This window comes from Rhamphochromis sp. 'chilingali' (assembly GCF_963969265.1).
Source record: "Rhamphochromis sp. 'chilingali' genome assembly, chromosome: 2".
Taxonomy (NCBI): Eukaryota; Metazoa; Chordata; class Actinopteri; order Cichliformes; family Cichlidae; genus Rhamphochromis; species Rhamphochromis sp. 'chilingali'.
Genome location: NC_137930.1, coordinates 47,011,066 through 47,037,752, shown reverse-complemented (window position 1 = coordinate 47,037,752; position 26,687 = coordinate 47,011,066). Strand labels below are relative to the sequence as shown.

Below are 26,687 nucleotides of genomic sequence, written 5' to 3'. Positions count from 1 at the left end.
AACCACACCCACCTCAGAAACAACCTTTGATTGGCTGAGATGCATTTCTTGTGGCAAAGGAGAGGGGAAAACCGAATCAGAGCTGCAGACTGCTTCAAGAAACAAAAGTGGAAAGCTGTTTTTTTTTCAGTGAAACATCAGCTGAGTCACCTCAGAGCCAAGAAGACTGACAAACACTGAGGTTAAAGGCAGGAGACAGAAGTGAATCCATTTGAAAAGTGTGGTCAGACTGGCTGGGTCCTGAAAACCCAGATTAAGTGGGCACAGAACACCTAACCAGAACTAAAACCCAAAAGCAACATCAAATGGAACCACATTGTCATTAGATATGTGCCTTTTGTTTTTATAAAACAAAACTTGGCAGCAGTTAACTCGATTAACTTGCGGAGAACTGCATACCTTAACATCATCAGTGCTATGCTGCTCACTCAGCGAAGCTATAAATCTGATGTACACAGTGCAAGACAGCAAGCCCACCAACTCAGGACATGCTAGTTTTTACATCCTGGTCATAACTTTCTTATTTGTCACTGGCTTGGAAAATCCCTGTAGTAACAAGTACACCTTCTAGGTTTCACCACCTTTTTACAAATCGCTTTTACAGCTCCTAGTGATTATATGATTTTATTCAAATATGCTTTGAATGTACCTCTTTCCTCTTAAGTGTGTCTTTAACTATTGCTATGACTTAACTGTATTCAGCTGTATGTCCAGCTTTTACCGTTATCTCCCATCACGGGTATGCAGTTAACTGAACAAATTTTCATCAGGATTAGGAACCATAGCACTGTAACACAGAGTCTGCTATCATGAGAGTGAATTGTATTTAAATTAGAGATGGACCGATCCGATATTACGTATCGTATCGGTCCGATACTGACCTAAATTACTGGATCGGATATCGGAGAAAAATAAAAAATGTAATCCGATCCATTAAATATCACGAAAGCACCTCACAAAACTTGCAACACACCGTAACTCACCTCAGAACGTTAGCACGTCGGAGCAGTATGCATCACGTGATAGAGCGGCTGTGGCATGCGGGACCTGTCGGTGGTCTGGATAGCATGTGGAGCTTCACTAGCAACCCGGCATTTCATCTCCGATAAAGTTATCCCCGAGAGAAGTAAAGCAAGTGTGTAAGTCCATCTCTGAATGTTTGTAAAGCATTCCTGCGTTAAGCTTAACAAACGACTGCCTCTTCTTGCTGCTACTTCAATCATGAAACTGCTTAACGATCAGCTGATCGGCTTTTCTGTGGCGAGTCCGTGTCTCTAGTTTGCTTTTGGCCCACTTTGCACCAGAAAGAGGAAACCAGCGGATAAACAACAGCAGCACGTTTAAGCTCTATAAGCTGTTGTTAGAATTTATTTAATATTACTTTCTACTCCAGGATCTTTTTCTACGTAGCTGACGCTGGTAACTGTGCAGGGGTGGATCTAGCAAAGTTTAGCCAGGGGGGCCGATAGGGCATGAACAGGGAAAAGGGGGCACAAAGAAATACTTTTCTTTCTTATTCTCATTTAAAATGTCTAGCTTTTAATAAATAATTATCTTACACCCAAAGTTTTAATTTGATGTAAAATGAATAGAAGTCAATTACTGTATATAGTAACTATTAAGTCTAATATATATACCCTAGTAAGCTATAGTACTTTTTCCTTTGGGAAGGTACCATCTGTGCAGTCTGCAATTTTGTTGAAGAAAGATGTTGAATCTATTTAATATTTCTTGAAAAATAATTGATTTCTGTGCATTTTTTTTTCACACTGCATCAAATTAAGGTTGATTACGTCGATTAAGCATCATGAGGTGGAGCGTGAGGGGTGGTTCCCTATTTTTTATTTATTTATTTTTATTGTTGCTGGGAGTTGGAACTCTATTAGTTAGGTTGCTTAATATATATGCTAAGTACTCTTTAAAATACCAGAATAGGGAGGATGGTGTAGGTTTAAGTTTATTAGATTGATCAGTATTGCTGAACTATGAAATATTTTTTTTTGCATACAGGTATAACAGAATAGCTTTAGTGTAGTTGTTGTTTTAAACTTGAGTATGAACTTATACAAAATGCAGCAAGATATTAAAAAAACAGTTTTGTTGATTAAAAAACACTATATCAGATTCATATCGGTATCGGCAGATATCCAAATTTATGATATCGGTATCGGTATCGGACATAAAAAAGTGGTATCGTGCCATCTCTAATTTAAATTATGGAAAATTCCTACTTTCAGCTCTTTGTTGCCTCAGACAGTGCCAGTAATTCCATTCTCATAGACCTCCTCAAGCATGTTGTCAGCATTCATGGGAGGACGTTTCATTCTTTCCACTACTTCCAGAGACAGATCATCAATGCCAGAGATGCCAACAGAATCATACAAGGCTGGAACCACTTTTACTTCAACTTATTTATTGTAGATTGTACTATTTTTATTCTTTGCCCTGCTGCTGTTTATATTTCCTTGTGGGAAATATAAAGTATCTATCTATCTATCTATCTATCTATCTATCTATCTATCTATCTATCTATCTATCTATCTATCTATCTATCTCCTTGCTTTTTACACAAGCAGATATTTGTGAAAGAAGAAGCGCTTAATGTTAGCGTCTGGCATACAAAAAATGAAATTGAACATAACCTGGTGGTTTTCTGCCAAATAATCCTTAACCATCCATTTCTGATTAACTGTGTGCAGAACATCACATAGCAACTCAAAGAGTGTGCATGTGGAACCGTGAGGGTTCACTGAACTCTCAGCTGCCTCTGTGGAGCCACTCAAACTCAGCACGAGATCTTAGTAAAGCCACAAGCTGAAGGAGAAAACTCTATAAAACAATAAGTGAACAAGTTACCATGGGGGTGTAGCAGTTTAAAGAAAAAAAATATACAGGTGCATCGAGCTACAGATTTTAAGACCAACAAAATCCCTGAAAATCAGCTGCCACGTTTGACTTCTGACATGTGGCCAAAACATTCCTTTGAAGCAGATTCCCAACCACAGCAAGAGCTTTCAAGCCTCAGCATCATTTCCTAGTCTCCTGCTATCAATCACAAACAAAGTGACCTCATGACAGTTATGTCACACAGCTCCTTCAGTTAGATGGAGTGCCGTGGAAATGGCATTGGACCAGTTATGACTTTGCATTACATGTCAGGGAGACCACGCGGCTGCAAGAATGTATGAGTGAAGCACACTGTATGAAGAATTTATCATCACCTGTCAGCTCAGCTATCTCCACCCACAGCCACCTGCAATGTAAATTCATGCCCTATATATCCAGTGCCCAGACCATAAATAAACCGGTGAAAGGAAGGCTGAGTTACACACCTTATTTGGGTATGTGAGTGATGTGATATTAGGGACCACACGCAAAATGGCTGAGAAAAAGAATAGACACATGAATGGGAGTAGGGCTGCAATAGCAGTAATTCCATGCTACTCAAGGCTACAGCTGTTTGACATTAGGAGGTGGGAGTAAATTAGGTGGGCTGGGTCCATGTGTGGGTTTAGGGAGAAAGGAAGAGAAGACTAGGAATCCTGGGTGGAGGATAGGTCTGTTGCCCAGACCTAAGCAAAGGAACACAAGAACCACTTGAGGGTAGGGTGGAACTTTTCAAGACTGTTTTTCCTCTAACTGTTATTCCGCTGCTGCATTAAAAGTGCAGGGTGAACGGCACAAGTGGTCATGTTGATAAGTAAATATCGGCTGCAAAAATCTCAAGGTATGCAGGAAAGGCTCCATGTGTACCCACCGTGCACACATGTGGCACCTCTAAAAGACATTTCAGTGCTGTTTTTTGTACTTTGGGCATGAAAAGTAAACATGCAGCAGTTTTATGCAGTTTTCTGCGTAATTAGAGCTGAAAAACAGTTAGAGCTGCTAACTCTCATTTAAGATATAAAGAATATTCTCATGCTTTAAAAAAGTGTGATTTTAAAATGAGATATGCATCATTTAGAAAGGTGTAACACCACCGCTGGTAGAATTGTTGTGGACATTTAACCTCACCCTCTTTTTTCTTTCTTTCTTTCTTTTTTGGACATAATAATGGCCTTTCTTTCTAAATTCGAATCTGAAAGCTGCTGAGTGTCTGTCTCCGATGTATAAATCAATGCAAGCCACAAGCTGACAAAAGCAGAGTGGGTGCAGAGGTTATCTAAACAGAAAATGACACTGCTAGACCGAAGGAGTAGCAGGCTGTCAAGACTCCCCAAGGTTTTCCCAAACACCACCAAGGCTTGTTCACAAAGAGGAGTGAGCGGTAACCTTTCTGAATCCTACAACAAACACGGACGTACTGAAGCCGCCACTTCCTTTCATGATCTCCCCAGTGGACCAAAACAGTGGGCCAGAGAGCAGATATAGCACATGTCAATTGAACTAAAGACAGAAAAAGCAGCCTAAAGCTCAGCAAGCCATGACCTTCCTCCAATTAGTAGATGGAGATGAGGGGAGAAAAACGGACGGAGCAAAGAAAAAGAGGTTAACTCAAGGGAAGCTTCATACTGATGCTCTAATTCAACCAGTCTCATATTGATTTATCTCTCAGTCTTGGGCCCCCATGTGTCTGCCATATTGGGCCCACCTACACAAAAATTTATACCTGCACTCTTCTAATTGAGTCCATACTTTGAAGAGAGGGCCTCCACTGAGTCATGAACATTGTTGCAGTGATGTGTCAACAGTTAGCATTACCCACAATAAAGTAACGTCAAAGAGGTACATGTGCCACATGTGGATTTTCAACAGCACAAAGTCAGTGACAATGGTGTGGGTTCAAATTTGTTACAAATGTTCATACTTATTGCAGAAGTTGCATAAAATGTGCAAAATATGTATAATCTCAAGAAGTGATTTCTGTGTTTAAATTAAATAATGAAGTTTTGCAGAGAATTTCTTCCTTTCTACTTTTTTTTAACAGTTTTCATTGACGAAGCCGAGATAGACACAAAAGGAGCTCCTTGCTGGGATGCACTAACATGCTATTAGTGCATTTCGTCAGAATAGTCTGTTTTGCTAGTGATGTATGAATGGCTCTACCTAGCTAAGAAGCAAAGCAAATTCTGATTTTCGTGCTTTTCCAACTTTACTACCAGAACTCACTATTGTTGTCCCTCCTGAGTTCCAACATCCAACTTCCGAGGTAACAGGAAGGCGGCATATACCACATTATCGGTGTTGCCAGAAATGTAGTACTGCAATTATCACAATTTACAGATAGCTTTCTTTCTCCATGGTCGAACGCTGACTCTGAACAAAGTAGGCACTCTGTCATGTTCGATTTATACATTACATTTCAGTAATTTAGCTTAGCTTGAGACAATCTACTATGAGAAATATCTTCATATCTTCACTTTCCACCCCATTCCTGGAGCTTATATTCTTCCTCCTGCTCCTACTGCCTGAGCAGCTGTCACCCAGCTGCTCCAGAGACATCAACCTTTTTTCCCCACAAAGTTATAGTCTTCTGCAAAATGCAGTATTGTCATAATTCTTCCTGCTTTCCTCCTTTGTTCCATTTATTTTCATAAATATCAGCAAAAAATTGTAGTAATTCCCGAAAACTCTATTCCTTAATAGTGTGAGCCATAGTTTCTGCAAAGTATACATTAAAATGTGTTTTATAACAACAAGCATTAACCATCCAGATGCTGTCTAACAGACGGTTCATTATGTTTTCCTATTAACTGAAGAACAGTAGGAATGAATTAAAAATATGAGCCAAAAAATACAAGACTGTTGCAACCAATGAATTGTACTACTTCTGTTTTCTCTGAAGAAAACCCTGAGCTCCTGAGCCATGAGTGAGAAAGCAGTCCTGGCTCTATGAGAAATAGCTTCTGGGGAAGCACCAGACTAGTGGGAGGAGAACAAAAAATGACCGGTTCTTGACTCCAGCAAGGCCACACAGAAGCATGAATGAGGGTCTGGAAAATGGAAATAAATTACAAAGAAAGAAACTAGTTTATCCAGAGGAAAGAGGCTGATCGTAGAGAATGACTGGACCAAGTCCACTTTCAGGCATGTAATATAGTCTTGAAAGAGAATGACTTTGTTGTCAGCAACTTTAAGGAGCCTTTAATTATAGGAGCAAATATACTGAAAGGGTTTGACAGTTTTTGATAGATGAAAGAAGTTCTCATGTTCAGTATAAAACCACTTCAGCATCACAGACACGGTTCTGACTGCATAATGCTTTGGCAATGAGCTCTCAAAAGCCAGACTTCCGTGGAGTCAAGTGCAGCTTCATGCTTCCAGATTTAGTAGCAGCCACACCCTCAGTGACAGTAACTGTTCATCTAGAGTGGCACTCTTTTAATGTGACAGGACAATGTGTGGGGGTGAGACCGTAGAGAGACGAGATTTTTTACAGCGGAAACCCTGATGTTCCACACCCGAAAACCTAATTAAACAGCGTGGCAGCACAGTGAGGGCCACACCTGCATGCGCGGTTCATGCTGACCACAACACGCCCTCCTAAGCTGTTCATCAGACAGCCAAGAGGAGAATGCATGGCAGATTTATCCCTAAGCAACCATGTACTGTATTATTAGAAGAAGTGCTAAACAGATATTTAAGGGAAACAGCAGTCATAACCATCTGAGAATAAACGTTTTGTTCTGCTTAAATATAAAAGGAGGAAGAGGAAGGTCTGAACTCTGTTTAGACTGCTGCCTCTCTGGATAGATACATTTTACATGTAAAAATGGCTGTCAACTTAAGTTAATATAATTAAATTCATCTCCAGTAAGAGAATTTATGTGGCCCAAACCACAGGAAAGAATTGTTGCACATTTTGTCTACTTGTATTTAGATACTTTAAGTACACAATGTACACCATGCACTTATTTAATTTAACATGGGGGGAATGATGCTACTAGCTAGCTAGTGAGACCTGGCATTGCCATTTTTCTGAAAACTGATTAGCAATCTCTTCCTTTCTGTTACAATTACAGATTGGCAACCAACTTTTTGACTTTTTTCATTTAGGTACTTGTGCACTGCAGTAGAGTACTTATTAGCATGAGCGCAGTTAAGCTTAGCAATGAAAATGAGGTGGGAGCCAAGTTAGTCATAAACATTAGCTAAAAAAGACACGTGCTTAGTATGTTCATCAGGCTGTAACCTGATGAGAACTTCTTTCATTCTGTTAAATTTAAATATGAGTTTTGCAGTACTTTTTGATCCTTAACATTGTGACAGCCCTAACGAACACATTGGGTTATAGCCTACATTAACGAAGTTGAAATCATTCTTTAAAATGAATAATCATGTAGCTGTCTCAGCCTATAGTCTGTGGATAAGAACTTATTGAAAAATCTGCACCTCAGCTTTAACTTCATATTAATGTTTACTCTCCAATGACAAACAGCTTAGGTTCGATCATCATCCACAAATACTGCTGGCCTATTTTCAGGTGAATAGTCAACTTTCAGATCATGGTTTATAACACTGGGTGTTTATCGTTTGCTGGAAAAAGTTTGGAGCATAAATTAAGAGTGCACCACTACAACACTGCATTATTATAATGTTCTGAATCTACAAGATTCACCGTTAGGTCCTGTGTGCTGTTGTTTTTCACATAATTACACAGTCCATGAAATGCTTCTGATTCAGATTGAATGTTGCTGATCAGTGGTCTTTTTTTCTCCTCGTACATTTCCACTGAGAACACAGGTAACATCTCCTAAAGTGGATATGGTGAATAGACCAGCGTGGTGATAGACCACACTGTTCGCCTATAAAATCTCTGGGTTCATATGAAAAAACATGACACAGCTCTCATGTAGTCACTAATTGCCTTTGTCATGCATACACACATTGCCCAAAACCACATCACAAACAGACAGAAGCCTGTAGTAAAGGCATGTGTCCTCATCATTACCACCGGCCTCACTGTAATCTTTGTTGTTTTGCAGAGTCTGAGCTTCCATCATTCCCACACAAACCAGGTCAGCCTATTCCAAACAGTTATAGCAGAAAGTTGGAGTTGAACACGGTGGAGTTTAACTCCAACGTGACTCAAACACAAACGCAGCTATGATGATGGTTTTAACTGTTATTTGAAAGCGAGGAGTTGTTTTTCTTAGGTTATGTTGATGATTCATTCGGTAGCGCCTGTATGAAGGCTGATTCAGCAAAAAAGTTCTATCCTGTAGATTCTTTTCATGACTTTAAGTAGCACTATTCAATAATCTGATGTTAAAACTGAAGAAAAGTGCAGAATTTAGCAGCTAAAGCTATCAGGTTGGTAGAGACCAAAAAAAGAGCAAAAGGGGAGCAAACACTGGACTTACCAAAATTCCAAGAACATTAATTTTAAGTTCCAAGGTGGTGAAAAACCTGCACAGGAAGCACATATGCTGACGACTTGTGAGTATTATGTATTGATCATTAATATCCCCATTCAAAAGTATTTACAGTTTTGTAGAACTTCTAGAGATCTAAACTTAATTTTGTGTCCTTTTCCTATCTGACACTTTGAGCTTGGTTGCTTTTCACGTCTCCTGTGTTTATGAGATTTAAATAATTCACAACACTAATCAGTTTCCAGCTGCACCTTGCTCAACACAGCAAGAGCATCGCCAACTGGAAAAGTCTGTGAACGCTTGGAAAAAACAGATGATCTGCCACGGATGCCCTGCATTCACTTTTAAGTTTTGTATTTGAATGCTTCACAGCTAAGTCATGCAAGCCAAAGTTTTCCACAGTTTAAAGGCTCAAAGTTCCTTGACAGAAGCCTTTCACTATTCCCAGAATTTGAGATCAGACTGAACTCTTTGCAAAACTTACCCATTCTCTTTGTCAGCAACTGAAAGCTTTAAGCGTGTCCAGTCGGGTTCATAGTTACAGCTCGTAGTACTTCTCAGCACACTCTCCGTGTGTGTCTTCGCTTTCATTCACGCTGACTTAGTCTCTGTCTTCCTTCTCGGTGCCCAGCTGGACCAACCGCCTCTGAAGCCTGCTGCAGTAAGACTGCTCAGAGTGTAAACGTGACTGGCCTTAAAGGTTTTTCTTGAGGAGAACAAACCCACATCCCACTGTCAGTCAAGCAGCTGAGCATAGTTTCAGCTGGGCTGCCATCCAAACAGACATGAAACTAGTCTATTTTGGTCTGCCATATGAGCAGTGGTGCTTTTCAGAGACAGGAGGTGGGGATGCAGGAGGGGGATTCTGTGGTGGAGCATGTAATTGCAGAGTGACCAGTTATGGTGGGATGTAATTGCAGACCTCATCAGATATAGCGAAACTGCCAACAAGACAAGGTAAAGGACTTTAAAATAAGGCTCTTGGAAAAAAGAAGAAGAGAGAAACACAACAGACCACATAAATAAATGAGGAGCTGGGTTCCAGATGTGGCAGCACAGGGAGGGAGGGGAGGAGAAGTACAAGGGGGAGAAAGAAAGCACGGCAGTTGAAGGAACTGCCATTGCAGCAGAAAGAAATCTCATTTCTGACAGAGTGAAAGGGTGTTTACCTCCTCAGGAACAGTCGCACAAGACGGAATGGGGGGATTGGGGAAGGTGAAAGGATGTTGGGCCCACCCTTATGTTGTTTCTGGACCTTTACCATGAGTACTCATGGGTGTCTGGTTTCACGTCAGCCTTGGAAATGACTACCTTATGGAAAAACTCGGGGCTTTAAAAATGAGGAAGGAAAATGAAAATATAAACGGCGGTCGGCTGGTTCCCATTACAACCGAGACTCAGCTGGTCTGGGTTGCTGCCGCTAGTGTTGCTACGTACTCTTGAGTGAATAATTATTATGTGACTTTATGAAGCGGGTCCCACTACACACGCACTCCCATGCACACAACACAGGCCTGTTATACTTTAGGGTGTTGATAAATATTAGCTTTAGTTGAAATCTGAACATAAACGCCTTATTTCCTCCGAAATCTTACCTCATTTCCTGGCAAAACCAACAGGAGAGTCAAAAGCAGACCGAGAGTCACATTGCCATATGTGAAGGTAATCCTCAGCCAGACACAGTTTAATAGTTTGTAAATATAGTCAATATCACATCAGAGCCATTATTTTAAACTTCCTTAATTTTCTTCTGCAATATGTAGTGAATACTTTTGATGTTATGATGCTATTGCTACATAAGTGCAGGAAATCACATTAATATAAATAAAAAGACAACAATGATCATACTAAAAAAAGAATTCAATGTGACAAAAATTAAACAATAAGTTAGGAAATATTTAGCTTGGCATCAAGCATACTGATGCATAGGTTGCTGTATTTTTTGATGATGAAGAAGGATTACTGTAAATGTCATAAACAGGATCTCAAACACACGTCCATTTGGTTTGAGAGTGAATATATGTGAATTTCTAGTCCTGGACAGCTTTTATTGAGTTTGTTGAGTTTAAATGACTGGCCAAAGACGGCTTTGTTTGTTTATTGGATTTTTGAGTAGATAAGTCAATATAATATTTCTGGAACAAGCAGTTTACATGCTTCACCAAATACTACAGGTAAACTGTTGAAAATGTCTCATTATATGTCTTATTTGGTGAACACTGTGGATATAGATTAAAACAATATCAAGAAAATGAGCACGCAAAGAGCGCAAACCTCTATCAAGGCAGCTCACTCTCTTGGCAATACTTTTCACTGAACAGTGTTGTGTTTTCTTTATAGTTGGGGGGGGGGGGTTTTTTGTTCTTTTTAAATATTGCGAAGTTTGTGATGCAGTCAGAAAATGTGTGTCTTTTGTTATTTGCCTTGTTGAAACTCATTTTAAAATACTTCACATAATTTTGAGTACAATCTTTTTGTTTTGTTATTATTTCACTAGCTGGGACCACATCCTTGGTAACGATGGGCGATGACGGATGAGGAAATGTGAACTGGTGCTGCGGTTTGGGTAAGGCCTCAAAGGGGACCGGCGACGGCTCCCGGGCCGGGCAGATCCCCATGTACTAACGAGAAGTGAATGAAGGAAAGGAAGAGAGGAGAAGAGAGGGAAAATGGGGGGGAAGGGTGGGGCATGAAAATGAGAACAGCAGGTATTGGTGAAGGGGGGCCTGAGGCCGGAGGGGGCATGAAGGAGGAGTGGTCCCGCTCCTGAAATTCAGACGGTATCTCCACTTGTATGTGGGAGAGGTCAAAGGTCAAATTTAATATGATTTTTTTTTAAAATTCTTATACAGTACTTTCTATATGTTGACAGTACACGGGAATCATAGTTTCTCATTTCTAAGACTTTTTGTCAATTTTTTAACCGATAAATCATCGAAGACCTTGGTTCGATGTAAGGCAAATTATGATGAACTGTTAACATGACCCCACTCTGCACTCTCACTCTGCACCCGTACTTAGTTTTCATTCAAAACTTTTTAAGATATCTTGTTTACAGAGAGAATCCTACCAAAAACCTTGGCGGAGGAAATATAGTTCTGCCAGGCAGCTACATTTTTCTGGTGGCTTGTATGTGCTGACAAAGTTTTATTAAACATTGTTAAGAAATAACAAGGATTAAAAGTTACGTGGAAATACGACTCATTTTCCACAAATTTCAAACTATTCTAGGGAAGCATCGTCCAAAACCCCAGGTTTTGAAATTGGATTGTGGTGTAGATTTCTGGGAACTGGACGAGCAGTGCATCTTCTCTTTGGAGTAGAGGGCCAAATGATTGGTTTTCTTATATGAACTGTCTAATTTCCAATTGCAAGGGCCCCATTAAAAAGCAGCTGCATACCATTATGACTGTTATTCTCATTGGCATAGTGAGATTGTGAGATTATTGCTGAGAAAAAAGCCCCAAAACCAAACCCACAAATCAACCCTCAACCTGTCACCATCCCTCAATTATCAGAATCTAGGGTTTATTCTTTTCCTTATCTGTCATGCAGGAAAAGTGTCCATGTGGATTCCAGCATGGATTTAGCAGCGATTTCCTCAGGCATATAAGCAGACAGATACTGAGAGCAAGAGAGAATAAGTGGAAAGACTGTAAAAACAACTGACAGACGAGGGTTTGAAGGCTCGAGAAGGAATGAAGCACAAATCTCCTTTTCTCTTTATACTCCCATAGCATAAGTTCACATATTAGTCAGACATATCCTGTCATCGGGGAAATAATAAGTCATCCAGTTGAGCGGCTAGAATCAAGACCAAACATTTATTTCTCTAAATGTCTGCAGCGCTGATCTAGCGTGTCTGATGTTGATCGGTTGCCATTTTTCCACGTGGATTCAATGTAATTCATAGAAACTAGATACGATGTTTGACAAAAGTACATTTGCTTCCATGGTACTGACAACTCTTGCGTGCACGATGCACTCAAATATCTTGCATTTGCTCTGGTGCACACTTGGCATTCATCCGTGCAGCCAAATAGGATCAACCATATCCTGTTTATCACTTTCACCCTCATTATCCTCTCAGTTTCCCGACTTGCAATCCCGTATGTGCTATCCAAAACTGAGGGGCCTTTATTTATCCCTCCTTCAAGTATTTGTTTTTAGTTCTGTCTGTGATTTTGCTTGGAAAGCCTTCACATCAAATGGTTTGAAACTACTGGCAGTACACTCAAAGCGTGCTATTCCTGGGAAAATACAACATAAAATGGTAATAATGTATTTGTATGATATTTATCTTTTCCAGGTTGTGCAATTAATGTGATTAAATATTTGATTTCCTGTTACATAATTTTCCAAATACAGCTAGAGTCTCTTTTTTGTTGCTTACTAATGATGTGCACTTTTCTTTGAGCCTTTTATTTATGTATTTTTTGAGTTTGTACTTTTCTCAGTCTTACAAATGACCACTCAAGAATTAAATAATCTTCGATTTACTCTTGGATTATATGTTTCTCTTCATCATAGACCTACGTGAGAGTTCAGCAGGTTTTTTATCTTCGTAACAAAACAAGCAGGAGTTCAAACACAAAACCCATACAATCATTTTATTACTTGTGCCTTTTCATTTTGCTTTTCACTCTTTTTTAGGCTCAGATATTCTTCCTCATTTGTTTAATTGTTTGGGAAAATGAAAGAGAAAATAGCTTATGACTATGACTATTTCAGTGTTTCCATCATTTGAGGCAGATCTGTGAGACTCACTGAAACTTTGGTAATTATGTTGCCATCTATTGGAGTTCTGCTGCAAAAACAAGTGAGCCCCAAAATGTTCAATCACGCAGCCATTAATGTTTCACAATTAAAAACAAACCTTGTGTGCAAAGGTGCAAGTGAATCTCTTACATGCTATTTATGGCCAAGCCTTTCTTGTAAAAAAAAAAAAAAAAAAAGACTTGGCTTCTGTGTGCTGAAATAAGTGGTGAACATTTACCTTCACTGGAGCTAAAGAACAACTCTGACTGCAGGTTTGACTGCATTTTATTAAGCAATTCCCCATGCACTGTTTTTTTTTTCTTGTATCAACATGTATTGTAACATATCCATGCCACTGTGGTGTCATCAGAAATATTTCCAATGAAACTGATGTGTTCACACATTCATCTGTGCAACAGGAGTGTGTATGACTGTGCATTCCATTTTTTCCCCCAATACTTCGCCAAATTATAAACGTGTGCTACATGTTTTCACGACGTGATTGTGCATTCGTCAGTGGGAAATAGTGTTAGATTTCTAATCAGCAACTTACAAAGAGCTCTCTGCCTGTGAGATTCCATCATTCGTAATTTGTGGACAGTATTTATCAGTATTAATAATACAAATATAAACTTCTCCTTATATAATCAACTTCACAGTCACTCAGCGTCCTTCTACACTTGCTTAAAAACCTTTGAAGAACAACACAAGTACCCCATACCCGAGTGTATCTAAAATACATTTTAATCTTGCTGAAACTTGTTTTCACAATATTGTTTCATTTTCTGCATCCTCGCTCGGGTCTTCTTTATTGTCTCTAAACAGAAACTGTACAATCATGTTCATGTAAATTGTTCTACATCAAGGCACAAGACAACAGCCGTTGTGGGGGGGGCCTTGGGTATGCTGATCTTTAATGGCGTCCCTCTGGCACACAGGAAAAAAGGATACCCTCGGGAGGGAAGGGAATTATAAGCAATGTAGAAGTATGTATCTTAAATCGGGAGGTGAGGGAGTGGGGAGTGGGTCTGGGGTTGGGTTGGCATGGAAGAAATGTGCTCTGACGAGGTGATAAGCGGAAAAGAATAAAGTGATACCACTGCTGCTTTCATTTTATTTTCCAATGATACGGAAATATAAAAAAGAGGAATGATTAGGACTTTTTTTTCTTTCTTCAGGAGTTCATTTGTTCATGTACATAAAGTAAAGTGCCTTTTTTTTTTTCTTTTTTTTTTCTTATTTGCCAAAAGCAAAAGGCTTCACTAACAGGATGAAAATTAGGAGATGTCCCGTGGGGTCTTTTTTTTTCCCCTGTTCCTGGAGGAATGTGAAAGAGTGGATAAAGGGCCAGTTCAGTGTTAATTTTCTGGTCAATTTTGTTTTTCTTGATTTATCTTCTCAGGTTATTTCTGATGTTTTCTCGTCAGGTTCTCAACCCCTGAAAGACAGAAATGAACGAGACAGAAAAAAGAAAAAGGATGTAAATTTAAGCTGGCTGTTTGCGTCCGCGTGTAAGTTGGACAGTCGGAAATTTTTATCAATTTGTGAAATCAAAAATAAAATAAAATGTTGTTGTAAGTCTGAAATTCTTGAAACCAAAGGAAATCTATAAAGAAAGTCATGATTGAAAAGGTGTTATTCACCATTTCCCAGATGGGAACGCTCACATCTGGATGCTTCTCCTCCGCCTGCCGAAAGCCTTGGCGCCGACATTGGTGGGGACGAAGTTGCTGTTACCCATTCCCCCCGACCGGCTGAGGAAGTCTGCCAGACGGTGAGTCACACAGGTTGCCGTGTTGCAGCCTCGCTTCTGTGCTGTAACGCTGCTTCAGGAGAACAGAAAGGGGCTTAACGAAAAGATTGGGCCACTGCCATCCATACAATAATGTAAGACACAGCTATACACATTAACGCTAACATCAAAGAACTGAAAGTACATCAAGTTTGGATTTACAGCTTAAAAACAGAATGCATCTGAGTGTTTGTCTTACCTTTGGACTCGGTGACAGCTTCAGACAAAATTTTAAAGGCTCTAAAACTCTTATTTAGGCCCATCATTTAAAATGGCCATTGACTGTCTGCATGGGTGGCTACATGTCTGTTTTAGAGTCCTTAAGAATGAAAATGACCTAAGCCTTCCTGGTAGAAAAATACGTTTATTGAACAACAAACATGGTGTCGCATGAGTGGATCATTTATTAACGTTTAGATTAAGTGATCGCTCTCAACTCTTGAGTTTCAGGGGCTTTGAAATGCCATCAAATTACTCCACATACAGTACACAGAGATGGATGTATGAATTGGCTCCTGAATTACACTTGTGAAAATCGTCTGAGATTACAGGGACAAATCATTCTCTGCCAAAAGAAATATGGGGGGGAGAAAAAGAACTGAAAAACTGCAGTTCAAAGTCATAATCTTCATGTCAATCAAGCAGGTAATATCAGCATGCACGTCCCATTCCAGAAAGAAACTGGGATGAGGAGAGGAAGATGACAGAAGAGAAGGACGGGGGAAAGAATGACAAAGGAAGAGGAGATGCGGGAAAAGTAAAAGCGGGTTTAATGGATGAGGAGGAAGGGGTTTAGATGCTTTCAAACGTCTCGCCGTAGCTTGCATAGCTGTCGCTCTCAGGCGCACTGCGCTTCTTGCCGGGCGTTCCTGCTCCCACGTTCGTGCGAGGGAAAGTCTGCAACTTGTGCAGCTCCTGAGACAGTTTACCCAACACACAGGTGCTGAGGTTGGAGCAGCGCTTGGTTAAGGGCCTGTCCATGCTGTCGAGGAGGGGACACACAAAACACATGCATAGAACAGGCTCATAGATACGGGGAAAACATGCGCTCTGTATCTCTTAAGCTTTTTTTCTCTCTTTCCATTCACGCATCATTTCACTCACATGCATTTCTTTCTCATGCCATTGCAGGTATAAACAAAGTAAAAACATCCCAGGTCCTTACAGCATCATGCCACTCCCCCTGCCCTTCCCAACATTCAAAAACTTGTCATCCATCCCCTCATGCATCAGAACCTCCACCCCCACCCCAGTCAGCCTTTTACCCATAGAACAAACAGAAACCAGTTGCTTCCCACTGTCATGCAGCTCCACTTAATTGACATCATGCACACTTATTTGTTTTGTTAAGCATACAATGTTCACATGCCCGGCAGGCTGGTTCAAAATAGTAGTCTATCCACGCAAGTCAAAATCAAATGCATCCATGCGGGGGCAGGCTCATGACAGAGAATCGGGTTTTGTTTTTTGGGCTTTTTTTGGAGTCACATGTTAAAACTAAGATGTTATTGTTTGATCTGCCGAGAAGTACATACCTCCTGGCCTGACTGAACCCAAGTGGGGAACTAAAGAAATGTATTTCCAGCACATTAAAGTAAAAACAGGATTTGTTTCCCAATAACATCCCTAAAAAATAGCTTTTTTTAATTTTACCTTTTTATTTAGTCCAAAACCAGTTTCACTTTCCAGTTTCTCATTAGTCAAATCCTTGGCTGGTGGTTTCTGTGCAGGGTGGAAATGTTAAACTAATTTTCAAAGGTTAAACTAAATAAGATTCATCTGTACCTGTTTCCCTCAGTTGCCTGCTGCTCCAGCTCCTCCGCCGTCATCTGCACAAACTCCTTCACAATGGCGTTGAGTAACCTTCGCGCTTCGTAGTCCGTGAGCGTGACTCGGTCTGACATGGACTCTAAACCCGGTCTGTGGTTAGAAGTGGAGTGGGGGGGAATTTAGGGGTCAGAGTGGTTGAGGGGAGGGAAACGGCAATGAGATCAGCATTAATGGAAATGCTCCGCTAGGGTTACACCTGCAGTGAAAAAGGAGGGGTGGTGGGTTGAGTGGGGATGTTGGGGTGGGGTAAGGGACTGGTGGGGACTGGGGGGGTAACAGAGACGTCACCACCTCCGTGAGGAATGACGTCTGAGTCGGAGGGCCCCTGGCCAAAGCTGGGGGAAACAATCTGCAGAAAGTGCCCCTTGTGAGAAAGAAGCTGATGTATAACCAGCTTTAGAGTTATTACAAAATCAATAGCTTCATTGGAAAGGGGGGGCAGGAGGGGGAACTTGAGTGGGGACTCAAATTAATATATATATCTCTCTCTATATATAGAAAGATATATGCATATATAGAGATAAAAACTGAATTACATTTGTTGTGTTTCCTGTGCTTTTAATTTAAGTACAACTTTATCCACTTATATTGGAAGTATTACAAGCAATACATATATTTAAATAATATATGTATTTCATTTAAAGCTACCATAGATTAAGACTAAACAGAACAACTACAATGTTCTTTTCTGCATACACACATTTATTTAACCTATGTTGTTACTATGGCGTTACTATACAACTTTCACATCTTACTCTATTTCTCCTGTTTAATAAAAAACATTTTATGTTTAAGTAAAAAAAAAAAAAATTTAACCTGCAGAGTCCAAGTTCCAACATACTGTTTTTGCATAAACCCTGCCCATCTTTTCTACTGGTTGTTTGCGGTAAGTCTGTTGAGCTGCAGAGAAAAAGCAACTTAACAGTGAGAAGGGTAAAAGGCAATTTCCGTGTGTCTCACCTGGCAGGCGCGGCTTGTGAGCAGTACATCTGGCAAATGACCAGGGCGTACGCAACGAGGAAAGCAGAGATCTTCAACATAACCATGGTCCCCTACACGGCAAGAAAAAACAAAACAAAACTCCACATCAGCTTCTTGTGCTTCCATTCACACTCACACACCACTGATACAAGAGCTCAAATCTCCTAAAAGTATAGCTACAAACCAGCATGCAACTAGAAACTGCCCTTGTCTAGTCTTCTTGTGTTGTCAGGAAGAAGGTGCAAAAAGTGTCATTCCCTGTGAGGCGAGCTTTAGTTCGCCTTACATCTGAGCTTACTGCTCTCAGCTCTTGTCCCCTGCTGAACAATGCTCCCCTGGCTCACACGCGCCTCCAAAACGGACCGTTCCTCCAGAATATCCAGCTGAGAGCAAAGAACAGGTAGTTCTCTCATGTCGTATGCTGCTGCTCCTGGTGTGTGTCATGCCTGTGTGGAGTGTATGCATGTGTGTGTGTGTGTGTGTGTGTGTGTGTGTGTGTGTGTGTGTGTGTGTGTGTGTGTGTGTGTGTGTAATGGTAGGAAGGGGTCCTACATTGTGCGATGTATGTATCACTTGCTAATGCTGGAGGAGGAGAAGTGAAGGGGGGGGACTCCATGCTTGCCAGCTCCCTTGGGGACCAGTGCATTAGTGTAATGAGCTGCCAGCTCTCTCTCACTCACACACACACACACACACACACACACACACACACACACACACACACACACACACACACACACACACACACTACCTTAAAACAACACACACTCACTCAACCCTGATTTCTCCTGCCCATTTTCCTCTGTCACTTGCTCTTCTTTACTTAAGCTTCTTCTCATTTTCGAGTGCCTGCCTTCTCATTCACGCTTTCCTTCTGTTGAAGCAGCGCACTGGACCTTCACAAAATGAGCAGGGGTAACCCGGTGGCCACACTCCATGCCCATAACCACCACTGTCACATCACCGTCTTACATAATGACTCTGGCTGCACATTGCATCTGACCCACACACACACACACACACACATGCCACCACCCTATAAGTAACAATTTCAGTCTAGTTGTAAAACTTCTAACACAACATCAAAAGTTGTCACTTACCTTCAGCGATAATCACCCAGCAAAATAAAAAGTAAATATATATCTCTATGAAGCTCTATGCAAACCACAATAAAGTTGACTTTCTCTCAACTTAGTGAACAACTCTTGATTCTGTTGCGTGCAGTGCCAACGCACCAGCCTATATACCCCACCACTTGGATTTGTGCATTGACTGTGTAGGTGTTTAATTATCTGATGCCAGCCAATCGCATTGCTCTGATGCTAAAGCGAGCCAATGGGATTCCTCCTCTCAGTCCTGGCTCACTAATAAGAGATATGGCTTTGCGTTTACGTCATTCCTCAGTCACTAAGTGCTCCATTCACAAAATCCACCAGTCATTTGGACCATTTGCTATCCCCAATTTGCATTGATGTCATTAATTAAATAGGAGGCAAAGCAAACTGGTGTCCGTGGAGAAGCAACACCAGCAATAAATATTTTAAGAACTTTCAAAAAAATGTTACAATTCATGCTATATCCCAAATGCCAAATCAATAAGCCCCCCCACATTCCCCCACAACTCCACCCAACCGTGTAAGCACTTGCAGGCGGGGCCATCTGCTGGGGATGGATGTATACTACAGTGATGCACTCTTAGGTTCTTCATTCATAATGCTGCTCAGATAACACCAGCTTCAGCACTACACCCAGCCCAGTGTAGACTATCTACAGTCAGCTTATGTAATCGAATCATCTTCTTATTGATTTGATTTGAGGCCATGTCATCTGCTTCACTAGAACTTATAGAGTCATGGCACTTTGCATATCAAAGTTTCTGTTTAAGTACTTTCAGTCTACAAAGCAACTGTGCAATTGTTATCTTATCCAATTCAATCTGTTATCAGTATGATTCACTTTAAACATGGTCCCACTCTCACAAAAGCTTCTGCTGTGCTCTGTTTGCAGTACAACTCGAGCTAAGTATGACAACTTCCCTTCCCACAACAGTGAAACATCAAAGTGTATTGAGTTAATAAAAGTGATACCACAGTCACTTAATGATCGCTGCTGCCCGGGCCTCCTCCCACACACTGAGCAAACGAGTTGTCCTCTGTAAAGACCAAATCGATGACAGACTCCGACAAGAGCCGTTTCTCAAAAGCAATTACACAACTGTTTGCCGTGGACCATCCTCTCTATTCCCTTCCTTTTCATTAGTGCACAGGCTGTGTGTTTTTGTGTGTTGTGTTCACTCCTATTTTACTGCGCATACCAAGACCTTTTTTATTTATGTGTCTGTTTGAAATGAATGCATATCTGTCTGTGTGCACTCACAAGCACTGCATAGTGGACAAAATGAATGGGCGTCCAGTAGGGGTGTGTGTGTGTGTGTGTAAGATTATCTGTCGGACTAAAAGAAGGGGAGGGTTTGCCTCTCCATGTCTGCGTCATAGAGGAACCCCATTAGGCAGGATGAGCCTTTTAGTGCTATTGAGCCACAAGACTCAGCCATGTCAGACGTTAAATCAGAGCTGAATAGACAGCTGCCTGGTCTCAAGCCACATCCGTGCACCTGCATTGCTACCTGCATAACTCATGCGGTGATGGAAGAATACTGGGAGTCAGCAGGCACTCTCAGATCAGCGTCACTTATTTTACCTTCCTTTGAGTGTTTATTTCTGATGTACACTGGGTCACGGAAAAGTTTAAATGAGTTCCTATTGAGGTGAGTAAAAACAAAATCTTTAACCATCCCTTAGTAAGACTGCTTCTGACCCCACCACCACCCCCACCCCGAGCTATACACATATTTCAACTGCTGCTTTTAAAGGGAGCCACGTAAAATGGAGCATTATAACATTCATGGAGCTAGAATTTGTTGCAAGATAAATGAATTTTCCCACTTCCCCACTCGAGTGCACAGACATTAAAAGAAAGCTCCAAATGGACTCAGGGAGGACGAGAAAAAGGATTGTCTGAGGTGTCCACAGGTGTGGGACAGAACGGGTCTACAAGGGAGTATAATCACAGCCTTACTTTAGTTATTTAATGCTTTTGGATAACTGAGGAGCTTAAATATGTCAATAAACATATGAGTGTGTGAAAGTGTGCATAGAAAACACACACACACACACACACACAAACAGAGAGAGAGAACAAATGATTAGGAAAAAATCTGTTTATTAAGATGAGTATTTGTCCACTGTAAGCACTTGTGTGTTTGTACGTCTCTCTGCCCTTTAAAAATGGACTCGACAAAGAGAGCATGGAGCAGCTGTGTCATGGTTAAAAATAAAGGTTTTTATAGGTGCCCTTTTTTAGTTTTCACCTGACATCATATGGTTTTAACACTCAGTGGCCAAGTACATCTGTTTAACTGCTACTGACAACAACTGACTGTCTTTATTCAAGTAGACATGGTCAAGATTGCCTGATGTTCAAATTGTGCTTGGAATGGAAATAAATGTAAAGTACTTTGAATGTGTGATGGTTGCTTGAGGAACCAAATGCAGACTGCAGCAGACGAAGGTGAAGCTGAGTGTTTATTGCTGAGCTTATGAAAGCATTTAAGTCCAAAAACAGAAAGAAATAACTGGAAAACATTAGTGAGAGCACAACTACATGGGGCAACTAGACAAAGGACAGGAGGAGACTTAGACACAAGAGGTAATAAGGGAAGAGGAGATAAAGATACTATCAAAATAAAACAGGAAGTAATTACACATAGATACAAGGCTTATATACAACTTTGAGGAAAAAAACAAGACATGGGGGGATTCTAGGTTCAAACTTTTAGAGGGGCTCATTTTCACTTTTTCAAACCTCATTTCACTTTACAGTGTTGCCTTCAAAATAAACTTAATTAGTCGGATGACCTATTGCAGTGTCTAAGAATAATTCAGGATGAATAATCACAGATTTCAATATGATGAACTAGTTTTAAAGTGGACGCTTAAGTTATCAATGATCAAAAGCTCAGTCATGCTGACCACAACTTTCTTAAGTAAGTTAACCAATGATTTGCAGCAAAGCAGATAAGAGGAGAAACATGCACAGTGTTGTTTCAGTGTCTTAACGACCCAGAGGCCATTCACACAGACATCAAGTGCTTAAAGTAGCATTATTAAGTACAGAAACTATAAAATCACCATGCTACTTCATGCACCTTGACAAGAAGCAAACTGGAAATAAAGCTGCTTTCAAATTAAGGTTTTTTGAATTCATACAAAACCCTCTGATTAATGTACAAAGTCAGCACAGAGCATCATGTACCCCAGCTCCAAGAGTAGATAGTGTGATAGTGATAGATACCGTACAATATAAAGCGCCTTGAGGTGACTGTTGTTGTGATTTGGCGCTATATAAATAAAATTTATTTGAAATTAATTGAATTGAATTAGATAGATTTTCTGTCACATGAATGTAGTGGCAAGCATGTTGAAGCCATGCTTAGTGATATGAATCCTGTAAAATACCACTATTCATATGAATGGATATGTTCTAGAATGCCCAAGTTTGCTACTGTAAAGCACACAAAACATGTAAAATTGCTCTTCTACAACCTCTCTGTCCTCCTTCTCTCCCTCCAGGCTTTTCATTTCTTCTTTGCACTGACAGTCACACACAAATATATTGTATTCAACTAGAAAATAACAAAAAGATAATCATATAATAATTATTATGAGAGCAGGTTAAGAGTTTCACATTTCATAACATTATAACACACTGCTTAGTTATGTGAAATCAATGAATGTGGAAATAAAAACAGAAGCTACGTCGACTTTATAATTTTTTATTGACTTTTTGCTCCTTGGTCTCTCCCTTTCTCTCCCTCTCGCTCCTCCTCTCTCAGTGTTTGTGCTGTCACCCAAAAATGAAACGTAACAGTGAAAGAGAATTTACAACTCAATAAAAGGCATAAACGGATCCATATCAATTTACTGCAATATACAGCTGCTGGCCATTGACATGTACTGCCTACTGACTTACTTTCGCCTGGAACTGGAGTTGTACTGTAAACATACAATGAATCCTAATTTGCCCAGAATAGGAATAGAAATCGTAACCAAACTAAAATTATAAAATCAGTCGGCTGATTGGCTGATCACAAGCAACATAACACTAGACTAATAGCTCTAACAGCTACAATGAGCTAATTAGGTCTGGTGATCTAGCTTACTTTAACTTTTTTATGCTCTTTAGGGAACAAATAAAAATAAGGAGACACTTTGTAAGTCACAGCAGCTTCCCTGTATGATCAGAACAGTTTACATTTCAGGTAAAGTGTGTTTTAAATCTGCACTACTCATTTGTGTCATGAAATTACCTCTTCATCTTTCTGCCACAGCAATGCAAACCTGATATATTAATGATGAGCCACTCTGTTGATGCAGTGCCTCTATTTGGGTGCACTGTAACATCATGACATCAAGAACAGTGGGGATTAAAACCTTTTTCATTATAACCTGTAACATCTTCAATAGACAAGTTGGGAAAATACAGTGTTTGAAGACAATGTGAAAAAAACAGGGAGGTTATGGGTTACCCTGAAATCTAGGGGCGCTTGAACACCCTTGAACACCCTTGAATACCCTTTAAAATTTCTACAGTAAACTTAGGTGTGAATGAAACTATACCAAATAACCCTGAAGCAGAATACTAATGGAAATAATCATTTAGGAAAAACAAATAAATGAGACTCAAAATTGTAAAAAGCTACTAATCAAACCAAATGGGCATTAAACAATAAGCAAGAATTCAACAGTTCACAGCTGAAAACCCTGGCTCCAAACCCCAGGACCACAACAGGTCTCTGGGCAAAAATGCCTTGTTAATGTCAGAGGTCGGAGGACCAGATTGCTTTAAGCTGTTAAGAGGGGAATGTTAACTCAAACAACTACTCATTACAACCAAGGCATGCAGAAGGACTTGAAGGCACAACACAAACCTCATGGCAGATGGGCTACAAGACTGCACCAGCTGCCACCCGGTCAGCAGGACAGTTTAAACAGACTCACCAAAATGAAACAAATGAGAATTGGAAAAGACACGGGCTGGTCTGCAGCAATATTTGAATGGTAGGGACAGAATTTGGTATAAACAACATGACAGCTTGGATTGATCCAGCTAAATATCAACGGTTCAGGTTGGTGGTCAAAAAATGGCACGTGATAAAGCTCAGATCATGTCAAACTGGTTTCTTGGACATGATACTGAGCTCACCGTACTCAAATAGCCTTCGGGTCCAGCAGTTCTCAATCCCCCGGAGCACCTTTGAGAGGTGGTGGAAGGAGAGTCACATCATGGATGTGCAGCAAACAAATCTGCAGCAATTGTGCGATGCCATTATATTAATACAAACCAAAATCTCAGATAAATGTTTTGTAATCGATGACAGGCAAAGATTCAACTTGTCAACTTGTCCCACAAAGAATTAAAGCACTTCTGAAAACAAAAGGGAATTCAACCCAATACTAACAAGGTGTACCTAATAAAGTGAGCAGTGAGTGAATGTCACGTGAGCAAATACAGACAGACTCACAAACACAAACACACACACGTCTTTGGAGGCCAAACATCCAGTGAATCCTCTGCGTGCACTCGGCATGCTTACGTACACGTGCTCATGTTTTTTAGCATTGGTTTTCCTTCTGGGTCATCTGTATCACACTTCACCCGGGGGAGCTTTCAGCACAGACCACCCTGTCCCTTTAAAGTTTCCCTTCAATTCTTGAAAAACTTTGAAGCACTGAGTCAATACAGTAACCTTTGAAGAACCCTCAGCTTAGATCAACACACTCACCCTAGTGTAAGTTATCACTGGGAACACAACTGCTCCTGAGGTAATGTTAGATGTTGCCAAACGTGCTACATTTACACACAGAGAAATGAATGGTGTCATTGCTGAACATGTGAGGCTCCCCGTAATGTCTCAGTGTAAGTTTGAGTTAGTTAAAAGTGTGATGTAGAGGTGTTCGGTTTGCTGCACACTAATGAATCACAGCATGAATTTAAATACACACAAGAGACACGTGTAGAACTTTCTGCTGGATATATCGTGATTTTGTATCTGACTGGGCAAAGCACCTATTTCCCGTCTACAACTGCCTTCCATGACGGTTGTGTAGAACGTATTTTTTTCAAAAAGGGTGATTTTGTGAATTCACAAATGTCATCTTCCCACTGAAATCTGAAAATGTTGAAATTTCCCAAAATCTGGTGATAAGTGGTTTTGACTGTACTTTACCTGTCAGCAGGTGATGTATAAGTGTCCCTACAGCTGCAGTAGCTAGTCAGTTAAATGAATCATTCTAGTTATAGTTTAAACAGTGCTCTCATCTAACTATATAGTAAGTACTCTTAATGCAGCTCATAGTAAATTGGACAAAAGCCACGAAGCTCATATTTTGGGCTGTGCAAACTAAGCTATTTAACTATGTTTCCTTGGGGTTGATTGTGATTACTTTTTTGCATTTCATAACCTTAATTATAATCACTGAAAATAAACAAGTTTATTGAAACTGAAAACAGAAATTGTTGCCATATTTACAATTTCAAATGGGAAATGCTCTTATTGTGTTGGTCTTTTCTGTTCTTAGATACTCACCTACCAAACAGCCTTAATCATTATAAGTTGAGCTGAGTTGAGTTGAGAAGTACTTTTATTTGTCAGTTGCAGTTCCCCGCAACTGAGATGACAGACCTTGCCGACCGTACATACAATACACAGACATCACATTGGGGAGACGGGTCAGGCTAAGTAGCAAAAAGGAAAAACAATGATGCGCTCAGCAATGCAGTTCTTAAATTCCTCTATGAGCATTAGTTCCCGGATCGAAGCCAGGTCAGTGGCTTTGCAGGCCGCACACCACCGATCGAAAAGAACACCTTTTCCCCTGGCAGTTCAGGAGAAAAAAACAAATTTCTGTTCATAATGATCCCCAAAAGGGAGTCAGCATGATGAGAAAACAAAAACTCCATAGCACATAAGAAGCACAGATATCATCACACAGTAAGACTAAAGCATAAAGTCTATGACATCTTTTTTAGTTTTCTGTTTTCTCCACCCATCGTGTTACGTGGAGATGCCACAAATTTCCTGTAACAGAGCCATATTTACACTGTGATGGCTGCAAATCCCTACTTTTTCCCTCCTTTAGACGCAGATTTTTCTTTCAGTCTGTGTACTGTATATGCCTCTCCCAGGACTGTAACACTGTACCTGTACACTAGAGCCATGCACTGAGTTTTCTCCAGTAACCTGCAGGGCTAAAGATGAAGCAAGGTGCTCAAAAGCCTTCTTGAGGATGACTCTAAAACCAAGTCAGTCTCCATAGATCCCACTTTAGAGTAAATATATTGGGATTCTGAAAACATGTAAAAATCCTTCCCAACAGGTTTTTAATGGGACATTATGATATATTAGTTGCTAGTTTTCTCTGTTGCTCAATATAGAAATTTGCCTACTGCCAACCACTAGTATCAGTATAAACTAACTATTTTCAGGCCTTTTCGGGTTTATTTTTAAGCACATAGCTTCCAGTTGAGTTTATTTCCATTACTGCTTGGTGTCCTTATTTTACAACTCTGGATGCCAGCAGGCTGACCCACATTATGCCTCCAAGCTTTGCTCTGGCTCAGAACATAGCTACTACATAAACCAAATAAACATCATTCCGTGGTTTTAAAATGACCAATCAAATAAAGAATGATGTCATGCTCCCGTAATGGAATATCAAGGTGGCCAGCAGTTGCCTCGATACTCCATTATGAGGCTAAACCACAAGACATTGTGTTTGTTCAAGGGGCACAGCTCTCTGCTGACAGCTGTTGCTCCTGCTGTCTCCACCTACATAAAACAATTAGGGTGAACTTAGCTTGATATTGGATATTGGATCTTCACCGGATATTTGTTTTTTCACTTTCAATAACTTAACGAAAGCAAACAATTAAAACTAGAGTAATGATTG

The 26,687-nt window shown here is 40.3% G+C and overlaps 2 protein-coding genes across 6 annotated transcripts in view; both read right to left on the bottom strand.

Annotated features, from left to right (window-relative positions):
• insc (INSC spindle orientation adaptor protein) overlaps window positions 1–8,945 on the bottom strand; it is a 58,064-nt gene extending 49,119 nt beyond the window's left edge. The window contains exon 1 of the mRNA XM_080875188.1: window positions 8,800–8,945. The gene's annotated coding sequence lies outside the window, so the exon portion shown is untranslated. The remainder of the gene's footprint in view (window positions 1–8,799) is intronic.
• Window positions 8,946–13,470: 4,525 nt separating this feature from the next.
• On the bottom strand, window positions 13,471–18,907 carry LOC308392511 (calcitonin gene-related peptide 1-like). 5 transcript variants are annotated; one of them, XM_080875577.1, is made up of 5 exons: window positions 18,777–18,907; window positions 17,656–17,747; window positions 16,651–16,785; window positions 14,717–14,899; window positions 13,473–14,511 (listed from the first exon to the last, which is right to left on the bottom strand). In XM_080875577.1, exons 2-4 carry the CDS (start codon window positions 17,739–17,741, stop codon window positions 14,737–14,739), a joined length of 384 nt encoding a protein of 127 aa, XP_080731703.1. In that variant the 5' UTR covers window positions 17,742–17,747; window positions 18,777–18,907; the 3' UTR covers window positions 13,473–14,511; window positions 14,717–14,736. The 5 variants fall into 5 exon arrangements, with proteins under 5 accessions (XP_080731705.1, XP_080731706.1, XP_080731703.1 ...); XM_080875578.1 differs by having other exon boundaries at window positions 13,474–14,511; window positions 14,717–14,896; XM_080875579.1 differs by lacking the exon at window positions 18,777–18,907 and having other exon boundaries at window positions 13,471–14,511; window positions 17,656–17,746.
• Window positions 18,908–26,687: the final 7,780 nt, after the last annotated feature.